We start from the raw sequence: 21,575 nt of genomic DNA, 5'->3' as shown, positions 1-21,575 counted from the left end.
GGTGAGTTAATGTTGTTCAAAGGTTTATTGCGGACATTTTCCATCACGAATGTAAAAAAAACAATACACAACGTTTCGGGATCTGGAATCTGATCCCGTCTTCAGGTGAAAAAACTTAACTAACACATTACAACTAACAATACACAAACGCCCAACCTAAGTTGGAATACACTACCGAGGGTAGTAGTCAGTGCATATTTTTTGACTACTACCCTCGGTAGTGTATTCCAACTTAGGTTGGGCGTTTGTGTATTGTTAGTTGTAATGTGTTAGTTAAGTTTTTTCACCTGAAGACGGGATCAGATTCCAGATCCCGAAACGTTGTGTATTGTTTTTTTTTTACATTCGTGATGGAAAATGTCCGCAATAAACCTTTGAACAACAAGTAATTTTTGGTGATATAATGAAAAGAAAGTTTGTCACAGCCCTATGTCCTTCTTGGGAAGAAAGGAAAAAGATTAAGTAAATCAAACAACAACAAAAAACTACAACACAACTGTTGCCAAAACTGAAAATTACTATTTTTTAAACTTTCACCCCACTAAACCCCATTCCCAGGGACCAATGATGCTGATTCCTAACTCTTTTGCGATCTGATACCTACGGTAATAGCTTATTCCTTATATGAGAAATTTCATAAAAATGAATAAGATATCACCAATAGTTTTAACATTGTTAACAGATAAAGTTGATGTACAGATAATGCTGAGGAAGGGTGTTTTGAATTCTAAAGCTTATTTACTAAGAACTCAAAATGTTTTTCAATTGTCTGTGCCTCAGTTTCTTCCCTGATGGTGACTTTGGAGTAGCAGGTGAAACTTCTTTTAGTAATTTTACTTCTTTCTTAGGGGTTTTCTTTGATGAATTCTGTTTGGTTGGCAAACCCTGACTGGCAGCCTTTTCTTTTGGTGTACTTTTTGCAGAGTTTTTCCCAGCCTTGATGAGTTTCTTTATTGTACCAGAAGGAGTATTGCAATTTTTGTCTTCTTGACTGTTGTTAACTGCCATTGCTGTTAGTGAAACATTTAATTTCTTCTCTGAGGGAGTTTGAAGGACAGCTTTTCTCTTTTTTCCAGATAACTGAGTTCTTTCAACCGAAGATGTTATGTTTTTATTCAGACTTTTGCGAGGCCTCAATTTTGTTGGAGTAAAGGAATTGGAGGATTTAATATCATCCACAACAAGGCTTTTCTGTGGTGAATTTGTGAAAGATTTAATAGCATCAACTACAAGACTTTTCCGTAGTGAATTTACTTTCAAATGAGTATTAACGGTTTTACTTTTCATTTTTTTCTTTAGTATATCTCTAGAAGCTCTTCTTGCCTTGAATATGCTTGTTCTCCTATCCTCGTCGTCACTTTCTGAGAGAGAATCATCTTTATCACTATCACCTAAAGAAGAATCATCACTCTCTAGAGAACTTCCAGGAGAATGTTCATCAGAGTCTGTCGCTTCTTCACTTTCTGACATAGATTCTTGTTCTTTAATATTGTTTTTCTTGACTGCATCAAGTTCCTTTTTTTGCTGCAATACTGATTCATAGTTTGCCTCTTCAACCTGCAAACAAATCAGGAAAAGATTTATAAGTATCACCAAGGTATTAAGAGTCAAGATCAGTTAACATTTTAAATCCCGCAGGTATTTTTTGTCTTTAACTAAATCCTATTTTAACCATGTTTTTCACATCTTTTGAATACAAAAATTAAATTTCTTAGAGAATCGGATTTCATTGAGCACACACCCAAGAATAACAACAGTAAAATAACAGATCAGATGTTGAAATGAAATGTGTTTATTGTCCTTTGAATTTCTTCAAATTACTGACAATGTCATAAAACAGCTAAAGTTATAGCATAGTCACTTAATAAATACGATATAGCTAGACAGAATGAGATAGTTAAAAAGGAAGTAACTGTTCTAAATTATAATTCGGGGCAAGGGTAACGGTGTGGCGCTGTTTTCAGGTGATTGACCTGACCTTCCTTATCAGCCGACATGCAACAGCGAAAGCTGGAGGGGAGCCCAAGGAGACTCAAGGAACCAATAACGAACTTCGAACCAACCAAAAATTTTAATTTAAAAAGTTTAGTTTAAAAGGCTCAAAACAATCAAACTATACAATTCCACACAAAACCCTTATCATAAATAGCTTCAATTTTTGTTTTACAGTACAGTAAATTTAATAAAGTAGCATACAGTAAGGCCCGGTTCACACGAACGACTTATCTAGCTGACTAGGTTGTGACTAGGTAAGCAGGACTAGGTAGCAGACCACAGGATCAAAAGGAGCCGTTCATACGAGCGTAGGGCGACGGCAATCGAGCCGCGTTCGAGCTTGGTGTCGCAAACCATTGTCAGGCCCCGCTTCCTAGCCATGTGTCGCGACTCATCGCAGCTAGCTAGTCACTCGCTCTAGCGGCGTAGCAGTACAGGTAGCCATATGGAAGCGTTCACATGAGCGGTCGGTCGTCGCGCTGCAGTCCGCATACTTCCCTTTGTTCTCATTGTGCGCCAGTGATGGATCCGAGTGGCTTTGATACAGATATTTTCAAGAATCGGCGAAGCAACAACCGTGTCTTTAGAACACTTGTCTTTCAAAATATCATGTTACAGTTAAGAAGACAAATGCGTGGGAGAAAGTTTGTAGTGTTTTGTTCTTTTGTTTTGTTTTGGTACACATTCAACAAGCTGCCATGGTTACTTATCACCCAACCACAAGCTGTTGTGACATAGCATTAGCAAGCAGACAGATGTGTAAGGAGCAGTCGATTGTCAGTGCAAGCAGATAGCTTGACCTTGAAGCTCTCGATGGCCATTTCTTTCTTTTGCTTCCATTTATTTTTGTCAAATGAACTGTGATAGATCAAAAACAATAATGGGGAAACCTACTCACATATAAAAATGGTCAGAAATAGTTAATTATAAAGTGAATTTCAACATATTAGACTGTAAAAACACAATTCATAAACTTTTCTTGGGATTTTTGAGGTTATTTATCAACATAATTTAAGAGGCATAAATTGACCACGGTTGATCCGCCATCCGGTTGATCCGCCCCCACCAGTTAATCAAGGTTCTACTGTACTGTACTGTTATGTAAAGCAATAATATTTCTCAAAAAAGTCAGAATAGAATAGAAACAATAGAAGGGTCGGGTGCAGGGGTTGAGCAATGACCTCGAAAAGGAGCACGCGCCACACACGTGAGTCGAGGGCAAACAGTTGAGTAGGGCAGGGAGAAGGGGTAGGTGCAACCTTGAAGCTAAGTATTAGAGTTACCCTAAAAAAGGGCTGGCAAAAGAGGTTTCGACCGCAGGCCAATAATACTGTTGTTTTTTTCCGGGAATTCCTTGCCCGGGTTTTACTTTACGAGTGTCTTTCTTGGGTAGAAACTTCTAACTATCCAAAATATAATTTGAATATGCCAACTTCCATTTTAATATGTTTCAGAGTCAGAAAAAGGTAGGAATAAATAAACGGGTTCAACAATAAAATTACAATAAAGGTAATCAAATCAGTGACTTCTTTACTAAAATAAGTGAGTTTCTTTGACATTTCTTTGACTTCCTTAATCTATTCTACTGTGACTTCTATATTATTAAAATAAAGTAACGAGCCGAGTCCGAGATGTAGGGTTGTAATTTCGACATCATAAGATGTGGGATTGCCCCTGAACTGGTTATAATAACTAATATAATGGTTTTAAATACCTTCAGTCACCAGTTCAAATTAGTCGGCTATTGCGACCTAGGTTTCGGCACGAAGTTGTACCATCATCAGGCGGGCCAGTTTTGAGTCTTCAGTCCAATGGACGTCGTTGAGTTAAAACAAATAAACAGTTCACGACATACAGCACAAACACGCACACGAACACATAAAACGAATAATACCGGTATTTACAGAAAGACGACATTATTGTAAGTTCACCGGCCGCGACGGGTGACATCCAAGCCACAACTCACTCAGTGTTCGTGTGCGTGTTTGTGCTGTATGTCGTGAACTGTTTATTTGTTTTAACTCAACGACGTCCATTGGACTGAAGACTCAAAACTGGCCCGCCTGATGATGGTACAACTTCGTGCCGAAACCTAGGTCGCAATAGCCGACTAATTTGAACTGGTATTTAAAACCATTATATTAGTGTAGGGTTGTGTCGATGTGTTGAATCCGAATCTCAAACTCACCGAATCCTAAGAAAAGATTCGGATGTGATTCCGAGAATCTAAGCTTAGGTCTGCTGACAGAATACGGCGACTCGACGCCAGCTCTATAATAACTGTTGCAGCAGTGTCGATCTGCGCATAGCTGGAACAAAGCCAAACTAAACTCGGTCTCAAAACTCAAGGCCATTGCTTGAATTACGGAAAGTAAATAAAAGAATATTTTCTTGAATTACGCCCTATTCAATTTTTTTTTGTCCTACAACGCTAGGCAAGAGCCCGGGATTGTTTTTTCACATTACTAGCCTACAGGCTAAACCTTGGGGTTGTGGCATTGTCACTTAGATCAAATCCATTGGTGATTTGGCGGGATTTGAACCCGGGACCTCAGGAAACAAAGTCCCACGCTCTAACCACTAAACCAGCTCGCTACCCCCCTATTCAATATTAATTGTATTTGAAATACGGATAGGCCGATAATAGACTTTCTCAATTCGATACAGTTTTTTACGCTAATTTTCTGCCGGCAAAAACTCGTACGGTAATGCAGGAAATTCCGCCACCAAAACAATCGATGAAATTCCAGGAATCGCACGAGTCTGGTCGCTGGGTTTCCCAGTAGTCTATAGCGATTCAGGAAAGTCTCAATGTTAAAAGTAGTCTCGGTTAATCAGAGCTCCAAACTAGTAAGGAAAGTTTGTGGGGGACCGATTATTTTGCTATGACTCTGTGGGTCCTAACTACCTACTTAAAATGCTCCTAACTACCTAATTATGCCAGAAAATAAGCTAAGTAGACCCTGCCTACCTACAGGGTTACTTGTGAGAACCTGAAACAAACAAAGGGTTAAAGTAGGCCTAGTCTAGGTCCTACAGAGTCTGAGTTTATTAAAAGAAAGCTGTCCAAAGTTGCCAGTGGAATAAAAAATAAAAACGAAAGGTCGAAACAAAAAATAAAATACTTCTTAAACGTAAAAACACAAATAAAACTTCTACTTCTTTACGTGGCCAACTTGAGCAAACTTTTGCCAAACTTGTGACGGTCACAAAAAACCAAAAATTAGTAAAAATTATAAGGAAGGTAACAATACGAATTTTAGAACGTTTATCTTAAGAGGGTGTCACCAATTACGACTCCTCAGCAATTGTAGTGGTTTACAGTGTAGGACTAGGGCTGAAGTCAGGCCTAGCCTCCAAGTTACAACAGTTTTGCTAACTAAAACTGGTAGAAAAAAAGATAAATAGAACTAAAAGGTTGTTACACAACTCACCAAACGACAAAATCGACAATAAACTGGAACCTTTACAAAAACGAAATAAAAGTTTCACCACAAACTACGAACGCTACTCTTAACTAGGCTTTCGGAGGCACGGTTGAGAAAATCACGAATAACAACTCTGAACTACACACACTCAGACAGAATGGCCAGTCGGAATAGCGGACTTCCTTCTTCACAGGCTGAGAATCAAGCAGCCGACATCAAACACTCCTGATTGGTCAGTGAGTTACGAAAAAAAGGCAGAGACTCGATGCAAAAGGAACGTCGGAAGAAAAAGAACGGAAGAGACAAAGAAGTAAAACCGAACTAAACAGAACATTAGCGGAAGATAGGAAGAAGTAAACTCTTTAAAAAAAAACTTAGTTTTACTTCTTCTCCATCCGAGAATCGTCTGTAGATGCATCTATCTGTCAACCCGGTTACATTTCAAGTTATATGGTGATTAGGTTGTGACGACTAGGGTTCAACAGCCAACATCTAGCTGTTGAATTTTTAAAAGACGTTCTGTGGTAATTGATGTTTTTTTTTACAACAAATAAAGCACGTATTTCCCTCTGCTAACACTAGGTCTTGTCGGCTCGTGTTCTTATTTACATTAAACTGAGGTCTTCTTTAAAATAGTTTAACCTGGTTATAATACTGTCTGAAATTAACCCCCTTACCATTTAGGCCCGTTACAAGTTCTGAAATATTACTCATGATTCTCGATACCGATTCCATATAAAAACTCACATTCAGTACTACCTTCGGTTGTAGCTCTAGTTCAGTGCAAGCAACTATTACCACCTTGCCGGTATCGACTTAACCTTGACCGCAATAAGAATATGTCTGCGTTCATGTAGCAAGCAATGGCAGAACTGTACTGAAGACACTAGAGAGACCACACTACGATTTACACAATACGATTCTTTGTTATTGTGGGTGAAAAAAATATATGAATGTGCTATAAAGATCAATTTAGTGATTTTCCCCGGTGAACTTTTAAAACCCACACATATTTCCCGATTTTTTCCTTACACATAAAATCCACGCACATTTCCCGGTTTTCCGTAGTTTATGGTGTATGGCACCCCTGGTAAACTCATTATGAGTTGCACACCAGTCACCAGACCTGACCGGGACGGGAATTTCAACCATAAATACTGGCTAGTATTCTACCTACCTTTGAAGGTAGGTTAGACTAGGGAAGGTCTAGGTGGGTAGGTTTAACAGGGTTATCAGCAGAAGTTGTAAAACCAAATTCACTGATTTTTCCTTGTTTTCCCAAGCTAAAAAGTACAGAATTCCCAGTGTCTATTATACTTTTAAGAAAAGCCCGAAAGACATTACACTTACCAGTAAATTGGTCAAATACTCAATGCGCCAAATTTTGTCACAGATAATAAGTTTTAATTTATCAACACTAATTGAAATTTATGTTTTGTTGGCTTTTGATCTGCCTGCAGACAAATGGGATTTTAGATCATAATTGACTACTAGATTCAATAAGCCGTGACTGATTCAATCATGGTGTGCACAGTTTTAGCAATTTCATAAAAATCTTTTCCTTTTCCTTAACTGTTAAATTCCCTAGGCTTTGATAATGGTACCTGCTAATTTCTGATCAAGAACAGTTAAGATTTAATTATTTTTCTTTCATTTAAAATCATAATAAAGATGAAGAATCTATTGAAAGATTATTTTAATGCCGTTTGGATTAGGATGCCAAAACAGGCGCCAAGCTACAGTTCCGAACGCACGTTCGGAATTAGGCAGCGGCACTTAACTACCGAACATTTTCCGTACTATTTTTTGCTGATATTAAACTTGAATTAGCTGTAAAATTAGCTGTAAAATTGGTAGTTATTACGATTTTAATTATATATATATTTTAAAATTTCACAAAGATTTAGAACTTTGAAATGATATCCTTAGAGAAAATGAATTTTTTAGGCCTACTGAAGCAGTTTCAACTTTCAAACCACCAAACATTACGTTTTTTGCGTTAATTTCCTGATACTTACTTAAAACATTGCTGTAAATCGCTAAAAAATCAAATATTATTGCATTCAAAATTATTTAATTTCAAACATTTAGTACATTGAAACAAAATTCATGGTAGAAAAAAGGTTTCTTCGGCCCACTGAAGTAGATCCTGACCTGCCAAACATTACGTTTTTCGCGTTTATATTTACTGACATTTACTTATAATTAACTGTAAACAGCTATGAAATTGGTAATTATTATATTCATAATAGGTCCCTGTTCGGGCGCCAGAGATGTGACGCAAAATTCTAGGGGGGGAATAAACTAGTATTCACCAAAGTCAGGCTAGGCCTACCCTAGAACTGGCCACACTCAAATTTCTTCCCCGGAGTGCTCAGAAGGAGCCGAGAAAAATCCAGGGGTCGATACAAAGTTGTCACGGCTTTGACTGATCAATTTATTAAAATTTAATCGAAGGCTCAGAGCTCTAGAAGCGCTCAGGAAATCCTGCAGACGCCCAGTTGGAGCTATATCATCCCAGCCTTCGTAAAAGTGTTTTGGAGAATTTTGCCTAACTTTTAGAATGACTCTGTAGGGCCAACGAGTATTCAATCTTAGCCAATGTGATGAAAATACTCGTATTAAAATGCGACTAATTAGTTTAAGACGTTGGTAATCGATCTAATATCGAATGTAATGTAAAACAATTCCTACAGAGTCGTCGGGGCCTAATTAATATAACTGAACGGATAATTTATCGTGATAGGTTTAAAATAAATTTAATAATTATTTTCGCAGCTGATTATTCAACTCAGCCTGCTCCCAAGACTCGATTCTTTCACACGCCAAAGACAGGGTTTAGAACTCAGACGACAAGTCTCGGGGTATTAAAACGTCGAATTAACTGGAGTAACTTAAGTAATAATTAATCGTGAAACGAACGGAATTAACGTAATTTAATAGCCAATTGATTTAAAAGAGCCGAAAAATATCCACCGCTAGTCACTGGCAGGCAGGAACTGGCGGGTTTTGTACAAGTCGGCGAAAACTTAGTTAGTGAGATTTAGAAAATTAAATCGAACTTAAACGGGTAAAAAATAAGTGGCCGACGAGTATACGTATGTTAAAACGAAAATAAAAGGAACGTTAGAAAGTCTAACAACGAACTTAGGTAACCTGAAGGGATAATGCAGTGGTACAGTATGTCGTGATCGTAATTCGTGCGAGAGGCTTCTAGCGAGCTAGTCGGCGGTCAAAGAGCGAATAATTCTTGTCCGGCTCAAATCCTGATTTCCTCGGCCGCGGCTCAAGCGCTGCGGTGGCGATTTTGGAAACTAGCCAACAGCTGATCGGGGAATCGGTCTAGTTATCGTCTGTCATCGTCAATCAACAAACACCAGTTTTAGGTTAGGTCGTCGTTGTCGGTGATAAATACTTGTAAAATCGGTCGGTTTATTTTTAATTTTGTGTTGTTATGCAGAAGATTATGTTTAGTTATAAGTTCATATGTATTTATGCAGTTTATTTTTGAGTAAATAAAGCACTTTTTCATTTCATTAATTTAATTTCATTTCAAAATCGGTCGGTTTAACTTTGTATGGTGAAAAGGAGTGCTATTATGAATAAATATGTAGTTGTGGATGTGTTTGTGTACTTCACTGTGAATAAAAATAGGCCTACGTTCTTTGGCCCATAGCCCAAGCTATGGCCAACACATAGGCCTAGGAGTAGGATGTTGTGGATAAAAATCGGGTAAGTTATGGTGTTTGTTGACTAGCAGTACGTTTTTACCCCCCTTAAACTTTGGTACCTCACAGGTATACTTTTCAAATTCCAAAAAAGTTGTGTGCTTATCAAGTATTACTAAGCAAAAAACAAACCAGAGGTCAATAAACCCGAGCATCTCCCCTTCATGATCCACATTACTGGGAATGCCATACCAATACCAGCTGACCTGGCATCATGTTAGCCCCTCGACATTTATAAAGTATATATATAGCCATGACATAATTCTGTCCCAGTTTATATTGATATATGCAAAAACATACCTGAGGTCAATACATCCCATCTTCCCTTACATGATTTACATTCCAGGGAATGTCTAACCAATGCCAACTGATTTAGGGACATTCCTTAAGTATGCTATAAAAACAAAGAGTTCCTGTGTTGTATTTATATCTGGTATGAGATATAATTTAATAATTGAATGAGACTAAAACAAGCTTTAGGCTGACATATTTTCAGGCTTTCTGAGCACCGGCGGGATAGCCCTTCGGTATTAAGCAGCGACAATCCAGTATTGGGAAGTTGCTGTTTGGTATTAGGAAGATTTGTAATTTTTGGAATGGGTTAAGAAATAACTTATACTGTACATTTAACTTACAAAGGCTTTTTTTGGCAATCATCGACTATGTGTTAGCCATGGTAATATGTCCTTCCATTTAAGAAAATTTGCTAAGGTGATTTGACACACGTTTTAATTTTAACTTACCTCAAAATTAGCATTCAATCCTGAATCTTGCATTCGCTTAGCCAACAGCTCCTTCCTCTTCAGCAAGCCATTAATCTTGTTTACTGTTAGAGACATTTTCAAATAACGATTTTTTACTTTTCGGTTATGCTTGATTGCGAGTTCTGCTTTCTTTGCGAGTGTTTCATTGTTTTGTCGGGCTAGTTTTGCTAAGTGGAAAAGTTTAGGTTTCTGCTTGTCAGGAGGGATGTACTTTGCTGAAAAAAATATTTCTGGTAAAGTACATATTATTTGAATAAAGGGTGTTTGCAAAATTTAATAGTCTGTATGATGGTCTCCTGACCCTCAGTTGGGACCAGCCTGGGCCGTAAACCATTTACAGTCCAACCTCGGTATAACGAATCTTAAAGGGCCAAACTGAATATTTGTTATATCAAGGATTTCGTTAAAACGAGGTTCGTTGTATTGAGATTAGGTTTGCAGGAATTTTGCCAAGTCGAGGTTCAGGAACAAGATCTCGGTCATCAGTCTTCAGTGAATGAAATTAATTGTGACGCACACGGCAGAAAGATGTGGAGATGTGAAAAACTGTGCAGACAAATGTTGCCCAAGCAATGCTTTGGACGTCTTACAATTTTATATTCATCAAGAAACTGTGATTTTTCAAAAGCAATAACGTGGGGGGAGTTCGTTATATCGAGGGAAAGAAACGGACAATTCGTTATGTAGAGGTTATTTTCGCTATGTATGGGTTCTGACAATGATAAATTTGCTATATTGAGGTGTCTTATTTTAGCTGGGATCATCAAAAATTTGTTAAACCAAGGTTATTGATATGGTTTGTTCGTTATGTAGAGGTAAAATATACATTGAGTCTTTTGGAGTGTTCTTAAGGATTTAAAAAATGTTGTTCTATCAAGGAATTTATTATATCAAGGTTTGTTATATCAAGGTTAGACTGTATTAGTAAGTCCCCTGGTAGAAGGATGGTCAGGAGTCCATCATACCAACTAGGTATAGTAGTTTTCCTTATATGTAATTAAATATTGTCTTCCTCTCTATCTGTAAGCCATTAATAATACTAATTAACTTCATGACCCATTTCTTTATAAACGTTAAAAACGTGATAATTTAACAGGCCTCAGAATTATGTAAAATGTCAATCTAAAAAAAGACAATCTAGAAATTTACTAATAAAACAACAACAAAACACTAGGCCCATGTTTGATCTCTTCTCAGTATCCGGTTCTAATCTAATTTTTTGTCCCAGTTTTGTAAACAATTTATGGATATGATTGTTAGAACAAAATGATTACAATGAAACAGAAATCAATTGTTTTTGCTATTATTGTAGGTTTATAATGTTAGAGTGTGATTATTGATTAAGATTATAGATCTAGGTTAAAGTGATTTGAAAAATGTTAAACAGGATTTACCAAATACAATAGCCAAATGCTCAAGATGTATATATATACACATGGGGCTAGTATGGTGATTTAATTTCTTCTTTCGTTGGAATCTCCAACAATTGTTTTAATGTAACATCAATTTTGGAATTTTGGCTTTACTAATTGAATGCCATTTGCCTATATGTGACAAATATATATACAAGAATGTGATTGTAACTGTGAATATGCATGTAACTGAGAGTGAGAATAAAATACAAGGGTCTCAGAAAGAGAATGCCTAGATTTTGAACGGCCGTTTCTCAGGGACTAATACAGATAATTATAAGATTTGACATAACAACGTTTTTTCATTCCTTTTGGTCCTATCACTTGGTCATACATTAATTCATACCATACCTTCACTTTTGGCAAATCGTGCACAATTTTATCAGGACTTTTTTTTAGCTATTTCATCTCCAATTTGAAGTTTTAATCGTTTAGTTATCTAGAATAGTCCCTGTCATATGTTTAATGAATATGTCATCTAAAATAATAGTTAAGACATATTGTTATTATTTATACTTTTACATTCTTCAGTTATTCATTATACATTTTACAAAGAGGTTTACTTTTTAATAGTCAATAAACATGTTACATGTTTTCACTGTGTGCATTTATTAACGCATTCTTAACTACCTTTCATCAGACGATTCATCATCAAATAGTTGTTCATCGTGTCTGCCGCAATTTGAGCAATTTCTGGGTACTTGTACTCAATAAATGCATATCCTTTGGCTCTTCCACTCTGAAATTAAAGAACTATTACAGTTAGTATTAACAAAAGCTTGAATAAACCTGTTTCATCCACCACACTTTTTGACACATCATAGGTTGAGATTGAACTGATCACGTTATTGAGTCTGTTATACGACCTGTGTTGGTTTGTCTAAAATTCTTATGCGACCAGCCTTGAGTCTTTTAAGTTTGTTTACATTGTGTTATGAGTGTCTGATAATGAAGACGTTTGTCATTTGTATTAAATTGTCTTCTATTTCTATTTGATGTTAGATTTAATAATAGGTCGCATAATCAGAAAGTAACAATAGGCTAATTTGACTGTTATTCTTCATAAGACTAAAAACGTGCAAGGTAAATTAATTTTTATATTGAATTGAAATATTGTTCAGCAATCGGGTTGAACAATTGGCACATCAGTTCTAGCAAACCTCCAAATACAATGGTCGCTACACCAATAAAGTGATGCCAGGATGAAAATATCCAACAAATTTACATTCCTGGCATTGTAGGTCACAAGCCAAAGATTTATTCACAGTCAAAAGAGGTGCCTAAACTATTTTATAGCTCGACTCTCAGCTTACAGGAGCTTAAAATCATTTCAATACGTGGCATGCCTGTTAAATACAGTACTGGTACTAAAACCACGAGTAGTGATTTTGCGGTAATAGGACAGAAAGCGTCTAACCTTCAAGCCTCCAAACAATGCACTTGTAGGTCACTAATAGGACAGTCCTTTTATACAAAGACTGACAAAGACATACCTTTTGTAGGTGACTATGTTTACCCACCTTGCTTCTAGGGACATTGACGCCAGTGACTTTTCCAAACTGACTGAAGTAACCTTCAATTTGCTCTTCGTAGAATCCATGTGGAATGTGACTTAGATATACAACACCAGTCGGATCTCTTTTCTGAAATGAAATGTTTGGAATTGCACTTTAAAGATAGATTTTACAACAGTAATTTCACTTTGCTTTGGCACCTAATAAATAGGCTTAGCTTTAAACAAGGAAGTTTTACAGTATACTTCCTCTTCCTTGGACATCTAGTGACAGGACTCTTGTTGGTAGAAACAATGCAGCAGCAAACCTGTAGACTGGGTGAATATCCATTCGCCTAATTTAATATTTACTACATTTAAAATGTGTTAGATTTATTACCTATTTAAATATAATTAGATTAGATTTTACAAGTACTTAGGTTTGCTGGTGAGAAAGGAATAGAGTGGGTTTTAGGAAATGTTAACAGCTTGTCATATTAGATCAAAATTTAACTTCTAGGCAATCCATAAAAAAGCAAACTACAACAGTTCATTTATTTTTCTATAAGAATGATATAAATTTTTAAGTTTAAGTTTTTTTTATTTTGTCTGTATTAATTTAATTGTGCAACAACGCTTTGATGTAGGCCTACTTAAATGTTAGTTCTTTTGACTGGAGACAAGATATAAAACCTACAGCTCGTTTAAGGTTGGTATACCTAGTAATCTGAGAGACAAAATATTGAGTGGAGACTTGTGGCCTATGGGTACAATCCTTTGTAAATACACTCCTAAAAGAACGACACCAAAAAACTGGGCACGCCCAGCCAGGCACTAGGCCTGGGGCTAGTTAATAAAAAAGGTGGCCTAGATAGCCTAGATAGGTTCGATACCTGGCCTAATGTAAATATAAACGTAAATAGTAAAACTATTATATCTTCTTTAAATGTTCAGTGTCTGAGGAACAAAATGGAATCGTTATCCTTTTTTATTAGTGATGAGAAACCAGGCGTGCTCTGCCTTTCTGAGCATTGGCTAGTCAAGGATGAGCTAGAATTTTATACTAGAATATCAGACCTAAACCTGGCAACTGCCTTCACCAGATCTTCATTTAAAAATGGAGGCTTTCTCGCCTGCCTTAAGTTTTAAAACTGTTGACTTGAGTGCCTATTGTGTTGAAAAAACACCGGAACTTTTAGGAGTTGAACTAGATCTGGAAAACTCGAGTATCCTAATTATCTCAGTCTACCGGTCACCCGATGGGGAATTTAATTGCTTATGAAGAATTTAATTTAAATTACTTTATTGAGCTCTTGGAGAAATGTATAATTTTTTTAGGAAAAATCCTGGTATACACCAGATCTCAAAAAACATAGTAGGACTATGTAAAAGCCGTACATGACAGATACAAAAGTATGAAAATAGTAGTGGAAATAAGGATAGGCTGTTTTCACTCTATTTGAAGGCAAAAAAATCTTACAGAATCAAGGTGCAGGAAGCTAAGAAAAAAGCAAATATGAGCTACATTGAAGCGTATCCAAACAAATGCAAAGCTGCGTGGGACATTGTTAAGATCAATTCACCTAAACCGGATGTACCAAGCTCTGTTAATAGCCCTGACGATTTCAACAAATTTTTCATCAGGTCAGTGGAGGAGATTGTGCATGTGCAGTCATTGGCCGAGGACCCCAGCGGAGAGGTATGGAACAGTGACGGAACCAATGTAAGAACCACAGAATGTACGCTGAGTCAATTCAACATGGTGAGTCCCAATCAAAGACTCAATATACCGTAGTTGAAAATTTCAAGAACTCTTCCAGTCCCGACTACTACGGTATTTCTTGCCATATCTTAAAATCAATTATACATCATATAATAGATCCACTCACAGAACTGATAAACCTATGCTTGGTTAAGGGGGTCTTCCCTGAGTGTCTGAAGATTGCTAGAATGGTTCCAATTCATAAAAAGGTGATTTTAGTGTAATTTCAAACTACCGACCTATTTCTATATTGCCGGTACTCTCCAAGATACTTGAGTCCATCATCAAATCTCAGCTGCTTGATTACTTTGAGGACAATAACCTCCTCCTTTCTACCTCTCAACATGGATTTCGGAGGGATAGGTCAACTGTCACTGCTCTGATATCCCTCATGGAGCATGCAAACAACACCTTTGAGGAGGGAGGTATTCTTGCCTTAACTATGTGTGACCTCAGTAAGGCATTTGACTGTGTCAGCCACAAGATTTTGCTCAGGAAGCTGTCAGACTATGGAGTTAGTAGCGTTGCACTCCACATGCTTACTGACTACTTAGACAACCGTAAGCAGATAGTGTCCTTGGAGGGAGCTGTCTCCGAATGTAGGCCTGTGGAGCATGGCGTCCCGCAGGGAAGTATTCTTGGCCCTCTGCTCTTTATTATACACATAAATGACCTGGACCTGAATGGAAAAACCCTTCTTCTTGCCGATGACTCAACCTTAGTAAACAGAGGATTAAGCGTTGAAGACATTCTGTCAGATGCCAATGAAACCTTCACCTCTGCTAAAAACTGGTTCCAGAGCAATAAGTTAAAACTAAATGAAGATAAGACTCAAAGAATATTATTGTCTCTAAAAAGAGAAATTCCAGCAGGGAACAATGAACCAGTCAAAGTTCTAGGCTTCTAGCTGGAGAACAGGCTTGATTGGAACTTTCATGTGGCCAAGGTCTGTTCAAAATTATCAAGAGTAATTTGTCTTCTAAGGAAATTGACAAAGGCGTTGACTGTGGATCACCTTTTGGGAATCTATCATGCCTTGTTCCACAGTCATTTGAACTATAATCTTCTGTTGTGGGGACACTCGGCTGCCTGCAGTGATGCCCTTATTCTGAAGAAGAAGGTGCTAAGAGTTATGGCTTCGACTCATGACCTTGAACACTGTAAACCTCTTTTTAAAAAGTTTAGAATCTTCACAGTATATAACCAGTATATTTTCAACTCTCTAAATTACATCAAACGGAATATAAATCATTTTAATGACAAAACTATCATACACCAACAACTCATAAAGCTCAAAATCTGGAAGTCCAAAGATGCAGGCTGAGCAAAACACAAAATTCCTTTCCAATTACAGCCATAAAACTGTTCAACAGCCTCCCAGCTGACGTGAAAAGCCTCACAACCTCAAATTTCATGAACCTCATCAAACATGAACTTTTAGAATGGCCAGTATCACCCTGAATGATGAAGAAGGAATCCCACTATTCACGGGAAAGAAATAGCCGAAAGGCATCTGACGCAGTCAACCCCACAAGCTGGGTCAAAGACGAAGACATCAAGTATCAATAACGCAAAGTGAATCTGTAATTAGTGTGCGGTGTCTGAAAATAACAGTCAGCCCCTGGCAGAAAAAACTATTATGGTTTTAATTCCAACAGGTGATAGAACCAAACAGTTAACCTACAATGAAGTAGTCAAGCTAGGCCCACTACCTAACAACGACGATAGTTTTAAAGCTAAAATAAGAAAATTAACGCAATTTAATAAACATAATTTAACAGCGAAAAACTTGGTGCAAAATAAATATATTAATGAAACTGGGAAAACATCCTCGAAGCTAGAACCAGCCTTGAAAATGTGTCAAATTTTTGTCACTAGGCTAGCCTTGGAGACACAAACTGAACATATTAAGGAACATTTAAAGGAGAACGACATCAATGAAGTTTACTGTCAGGAGGTTAAAACAAAATTCCCAGGATGTGAAGTTTAAAATTTCTGTCAAATATGAAGATAAGGAAAATGTCTTGAAGGCAGAAATGTGGCCTACTGGTATTTTAGTAAGTGACTACAAACCTATTCATGAAAACGCTACCAGAATAGAACAACCATTTTTAAGCAAGAGTGAATCAAATAAAAATGGACTAGGACTTAACTGCGGCAACACATCCTCAGTGCCATAAAATCTGTACCGATTTTGTTGTATTATACAACAAATTAGCCTACCTACAAGTAGACGCGAACAATCAGTCAGCTGATTATACAATAGACAACGATACCCACAATGCACATGCTACGAGTGGAAGGGATGAGCTATCGGCCCAGCCAGACAGACCGTCAGTCAGTCGTTTCCCGTCTCCCCCGTAATTAGGTGAGCTAAAAAAATCGTTTCGTGCAAATTAAATTCATTCGCGGTGTTAGTCGGTCAATTCATATTTTCATTAAATCTTTAAGCCTATATCCCGCAGGGATATACTTGCTGCGAGAGGTGGAAATAAAATCAGTTTTGAGAAACAAGTGTTGTAAATTAACTTTACAGGCTACCACAAACCGCCATTGGAAATTTCACGTTCGTCAATCAAACCAATTCAATCGCGTTTTTGGTAAGCTCACCTAATTTCTAGTTTTCCTTACCGGTACCTATCCCTGTGTGTCTTTCAGTGTTGGACGTCCAAATTTGTAAGTAATCTATGTTCATAATTGTTGTATGTAGTTATATTATTCAGTGAATCGCACATGTGGTAAATTTTCCTGTTATAGTTTGTTATTTCTTGTTATATGAGCACATGTTTTCAGGTTTAAGTTCTTACAGGTGATTTTTATATCCGTTGTTAAGACAGTCAATCAGTATTAATATAGTAAACAGTAGTAATCTAACGATATTAAGGTTAAATAAATTAAAATGTGTTTGTAGAGTAATTCAGAGTTACTTGCTAAGAATTTTATAGTAGCACAAATGTTTGTAAAATCATTATCTTTACTTTGCCGTTCCATTCAAACGAAAGTTTATTGAGAGTGTGACAGCTAATGTTATTTATTAGGGGTTTAAAAGAATTTTTAATCTGAAGTTGAAGTGGATAGCAGGTTCGAGAAAGGTGCGACAACGTCATATGGGGTCGTGTGTGTTTTACCATAGATGAACCGCCATAGTACTGTTTAGCCATAAATAATAAACAATCTTTCAACACATTATATAAAGTTACAAACAGTTTCACTGTGTAACAAGTTGGACTACGAGACACGACCTTCAATTGATATTCGTTGGCCAACGAGGAGGATTTGTAGTACTGGTCATCTCAATATTAAATTAAATTCACACCCCATTGTCATTGCCGTGATCGGATCGTAACCGCATCAAACACTTCTCTTACCGAGGAATTATTTCAATAATTTTAAGTAAAACAAAAGCAACAATAGCCATTGCACTCATGGTTTGAGAATCAAAATAAAACATCTTTAAAGTGTTAATGAAACGTTAAAAATTATAAAGGAAACCAGCACAGCATTCTGTCATTAAAAAAAAAAGGGTACACAGCGTAATAAATAAAATTGTTATGTGTTTTCATAGTTGTCAATAACCTTGGTGTTTCATTCTTAGTGTCATACAAATTAATTCAATAGAATTTTGGTAATATAGTAAATAAGAAGCCACTAGGTACAAAAGATTCACATTGAAGTGCAACACTAAAAATAGTGTGGTAGTGCGCAAAGTAGAGTCAATGTACATTTAAGATCGATTTCAGCTTTGGAAGAACTTCAAACAGTATCAGGGACGTCCCCTGAGGATCTCTGGGAATAATTTTATTTCCACAGGGCCCACTCATTATTTATTAACATCAAACTTCCACTGCCAAACGCTCTGTTGTTTATTATTGTTCTCTAGTTCTTCCAACCCAGGGGCAACTAAGATTTATAAAGAATTGATCATAGAGAGTATTGTAAGGAGAGTAATATATATTTAAATACATATTTAAATATATAAGAAGTGAACTAATCCTGGCTAACTCTTGGTGTAGAAATGTGCACAAAAAAGTGGTGTGGATATATACCTACCGGTATTCTAAAAAAAACATGAAAAGTCAAGTTTTAGATCTTTCTACATTTTGCATGGAATTTAATTTTGAAGTGACTGGAAATTTTGTTCTTATCTGTATATAGATCCAATAATAGTAACTTTGATTTGTTTCTCGACTTGTTTGACAACTGTCTAAATTTTGTGACATCGACCAACAACACATGTTGTTGCTGGTGATTCTAATGTGGCCCTCTTATTGGCTCTAACTCTATGACTCTATTGGCTAGAGTAATTTTTGTCTTGGGATGTTGCGGGTGAGTACTACTCACTGGATAGCCATTGAGTTTATTGTGGTATTGACTTTTAGAACCAAATATTGATTGGACAAGTTACGATTTTATGAAAACAGCTGTTTTCAAAATTTATAACGAATGGCGAACCATCACAATAAGATAGTACGGAAAATACAAATTATATCTTTTGAAATTTCAAAAAAATTCTTCTCTTTTTTATTCTTTTCACTATAAGGGTTAAGCGATCTTCCCGAATATTACACTGATGAGCTGAAAATGTATAGCCTAAATGATGGGCTCTGTAGGCTACCTTCATGTCCTGTGTCAAACAGCCAACCTGTTGTGTGGGACGTGATAGAATGCAAGCCTTGTATCTTCAAAGTCCATAAGGTTTTATTGACAGTGCCTATGAGTTAACCCTTGTAAAGCCACGTAGAATACTATTAACCAAAGCAGTGTGCTGCATCTGTCATGGAATGTTCATCCAGCCCTGATGGTGTAAATGTTTACTTTGCAGAGGTAGGTAGTCAACAGTTTGATATTTTACAGTGTTATATATTTACAGTAGTTAATGATATCCCCTGACTGCCATGCTAACACAAAATGTTGAAGTAGCAAAGTGTCAGTTTTCCAATTGGATATACTGATATTTTGAATACCCCATCTGATTTTTCGAATATTGTAAAAAAGTTTAAGGCCTCACCAAGTACGGATATTTATAGGCTAGTAACTTATGTCCATTGCCTTTCTCAAGAGTATGGTATTATGACACTTTCAATAAGTGCTTGTACTGTGGGATCTTCCCGATGAGGTTAAAGGTTTCCAACACCGTTCCAGTATACAAAAAGCTTAAACCGAGTCTTGTTAGAAGTTATCATCCGAGAGCTATCATAAGGTAAGGTAATTTATATTGTAATGAACCAAGTCGTAACTCAGTAATGGCCTGTTATCTCCAAACGGTTTTTGTCCAATCATAACACTTGGTTTAAGACACTGCAATATAGGCCTACTATCCTTAGGCCTACATATTTAAAAAAAAGCGGGCACTGTAAGTTTACCTGTACTTTGAAAAAATTATTTCCTGCTCGGTGCAATGTTCAGGCCTATGTCAGGGATGGTGTATTTTTTTTTGCCAATGACCTAAGATTCCGAATAGACTGGGGGTACTTTGGTATTATCCAGAGGCCACCCTTATACAGCGGGCTGCGGCAGTTATGTTAAGTTGGGTTTATAGATAGGTATGTCAGTAGGACTTTCCTCGTTTAATTATTAATCAAACGATACCAGATGAGTCATACTTTCACACTCCAAATCCCCTCCAAGTAGGCCAAGGTCAGGTCGTTGACCGGAGCGTGCGCATCACCTGTCACCGCTTGTATCTGGGATATTTGGCGGGCCAAAGTATGACTCATCTTGAATCATTTAATTCATAACGAAACGAGGAAAGTCTTACTAATATATTTATGACAACCCAACCTAACATAAACGCCGCAGCGCACTGTTTACCAGTACCTACTTGGCAAAGTGTAGCGGATGCGACGCATACAACTCAATCCTCACCGACATCGCTGCCTTCTGGAAGGCAGAACTTCAATGCCGCCAATAGTAATCATGTCATATTCGGACAGTAAGTCAATTAAAGTATGACTTATCCAATTCTGTAGATATTTTTGGTCTCCGGTAAAAAAAAAAATCACTCTAAAATAACTCAAGTGGAATCTGGATAGGCCCCCAACTTAATACCTGGGTGAGGGCCTAAGTTTCCTAGGCTAGCCTAGTTGTAAGCTTTATTGTTACATTTTACTGGCTGATTTTAATATTTTGATAGATGCCTAGGCCTAAGCTAAGCTAGGTTAGTTGGATTTTATTTTACAAAATTTTTCCCAATAAGTAGTGCTGACTTAAGTTGCAGTAGGCCTAAGTTAGGCTACCAGTAAAATTATTTAAAACGTGTTAATAAGGTGATAGGAAACGGCTATTAGCTGCAAGTAAGGAACTTAAAGATGAATTAATCTAACTTAGGACCTTTACATAGCTTACCGTTTTCTTTTGAATTCCTCTCCTCCTACGTTGTCTGCCTGGTGGTTTCATTATTGTCTTACTTTTGATGTTTTCTGTTTTCCCTAAAGAACTTTTCTTCTTGGTTATCTTTGGCGAAGTTGGGGGTTTGACCTTTACCATTTTTGATATGATTTGAAAGTAGGTTATACTTGCAAGACAAATGCCGCTCTGGAGATATAACTATTGAATTGAACCTAGCCACATAATATCAAAACTTCGAAAATAACCACAAATCGAACAACCACAAACCGGCAACCACCACGCACGCACGATCACGATGAGTGAGCAACGAGTTCGGGTTGAGTCGAGAAGAGCAAGAGCAAGAGAATAGAGGTTAGGTTAATTGTTGTTGGTTGGTCTCTTTCTCGGCCGGAAATAAGAATAAGTCAGATTCAGAAGTCGAAGACGGAGTCGAAAAAGGCCAGTGAAAGTAGCACTCGGTGAGGCCAGACGGCCAGACTGACTCGTGCAGTGAGTGTTGTTTTCTTTCTCACTCACTGCCTAAGGGTGCAAAATTTGTATCCACGAGACCAGGGCCCCATTTCATAATAAACTAAAGTTACAAGTAGTTATGGTTGTAAATAGATAATCATGTCCATTTTCAAAATATTTTTTCAAAGAAACATTT

The 21,575-nt window shown here is 37.0% G+C and overlaps 1 protein-coding gene across 1 annotated transcript; it reads right to left on the bottom strand.

Moving 5' to 3' along the window:
* Nucleotides 1-319: 319 nt before the first annotated feature.
* LOC128998247 (RNA-binding protein 28-like) lies at nucleotides 320-21,245 on the bottom strand. Its single transcript, XM_054424298.1, has 5 exons — nucleotides 20,927-21,245; nucleotides 12,848-12,970; nucleotides 11,958-12,066; nucleotides 9,895-10,130; nucleotides 320-1,557 (listed from the first exon to the last, which is right to left on the bottom strand). The coding sequence occupies exons 1-5, from the start codon at nucleotides 21,065-21,067 to the stop codon at nucleotides 742-744; spliced, it is 1,425 nt and encodes a 474-aa protein (XP_054280273.1). The 5' UTR covers nucleotides 21,068-21,245; the 3' UTR covers nucleotides 320-741.
* Nucleotides 21,246-21,575: the final 330 nt, after the last annotated feature.

The sequence above is a fragment of the Macrosteles quadrilineatus genome, unplaced genomic scaffold (assembly GCF_028750875.1).
Source record: "Macrosteles quadrilineatus isolate MER2022 unplaced genomic scaffold, UCM_ALF_1.0 Scaffold_7__1_contigs__length_78375512, whole genome shotgun sequence".
In the NCBI taxonomy this organism is placed as follows: Eukaryota; Metazoa; Arthropoda; class Insecta; order Hemiptera; family Cicadellidae; genus Macrosteles; species Macrosteles quadrilineatus.
The sequence above is the reverse complement of the archived record's forward strand: the minus strand, read 5'-3'. Positions and strand labels throughout refer to the sequence as shown.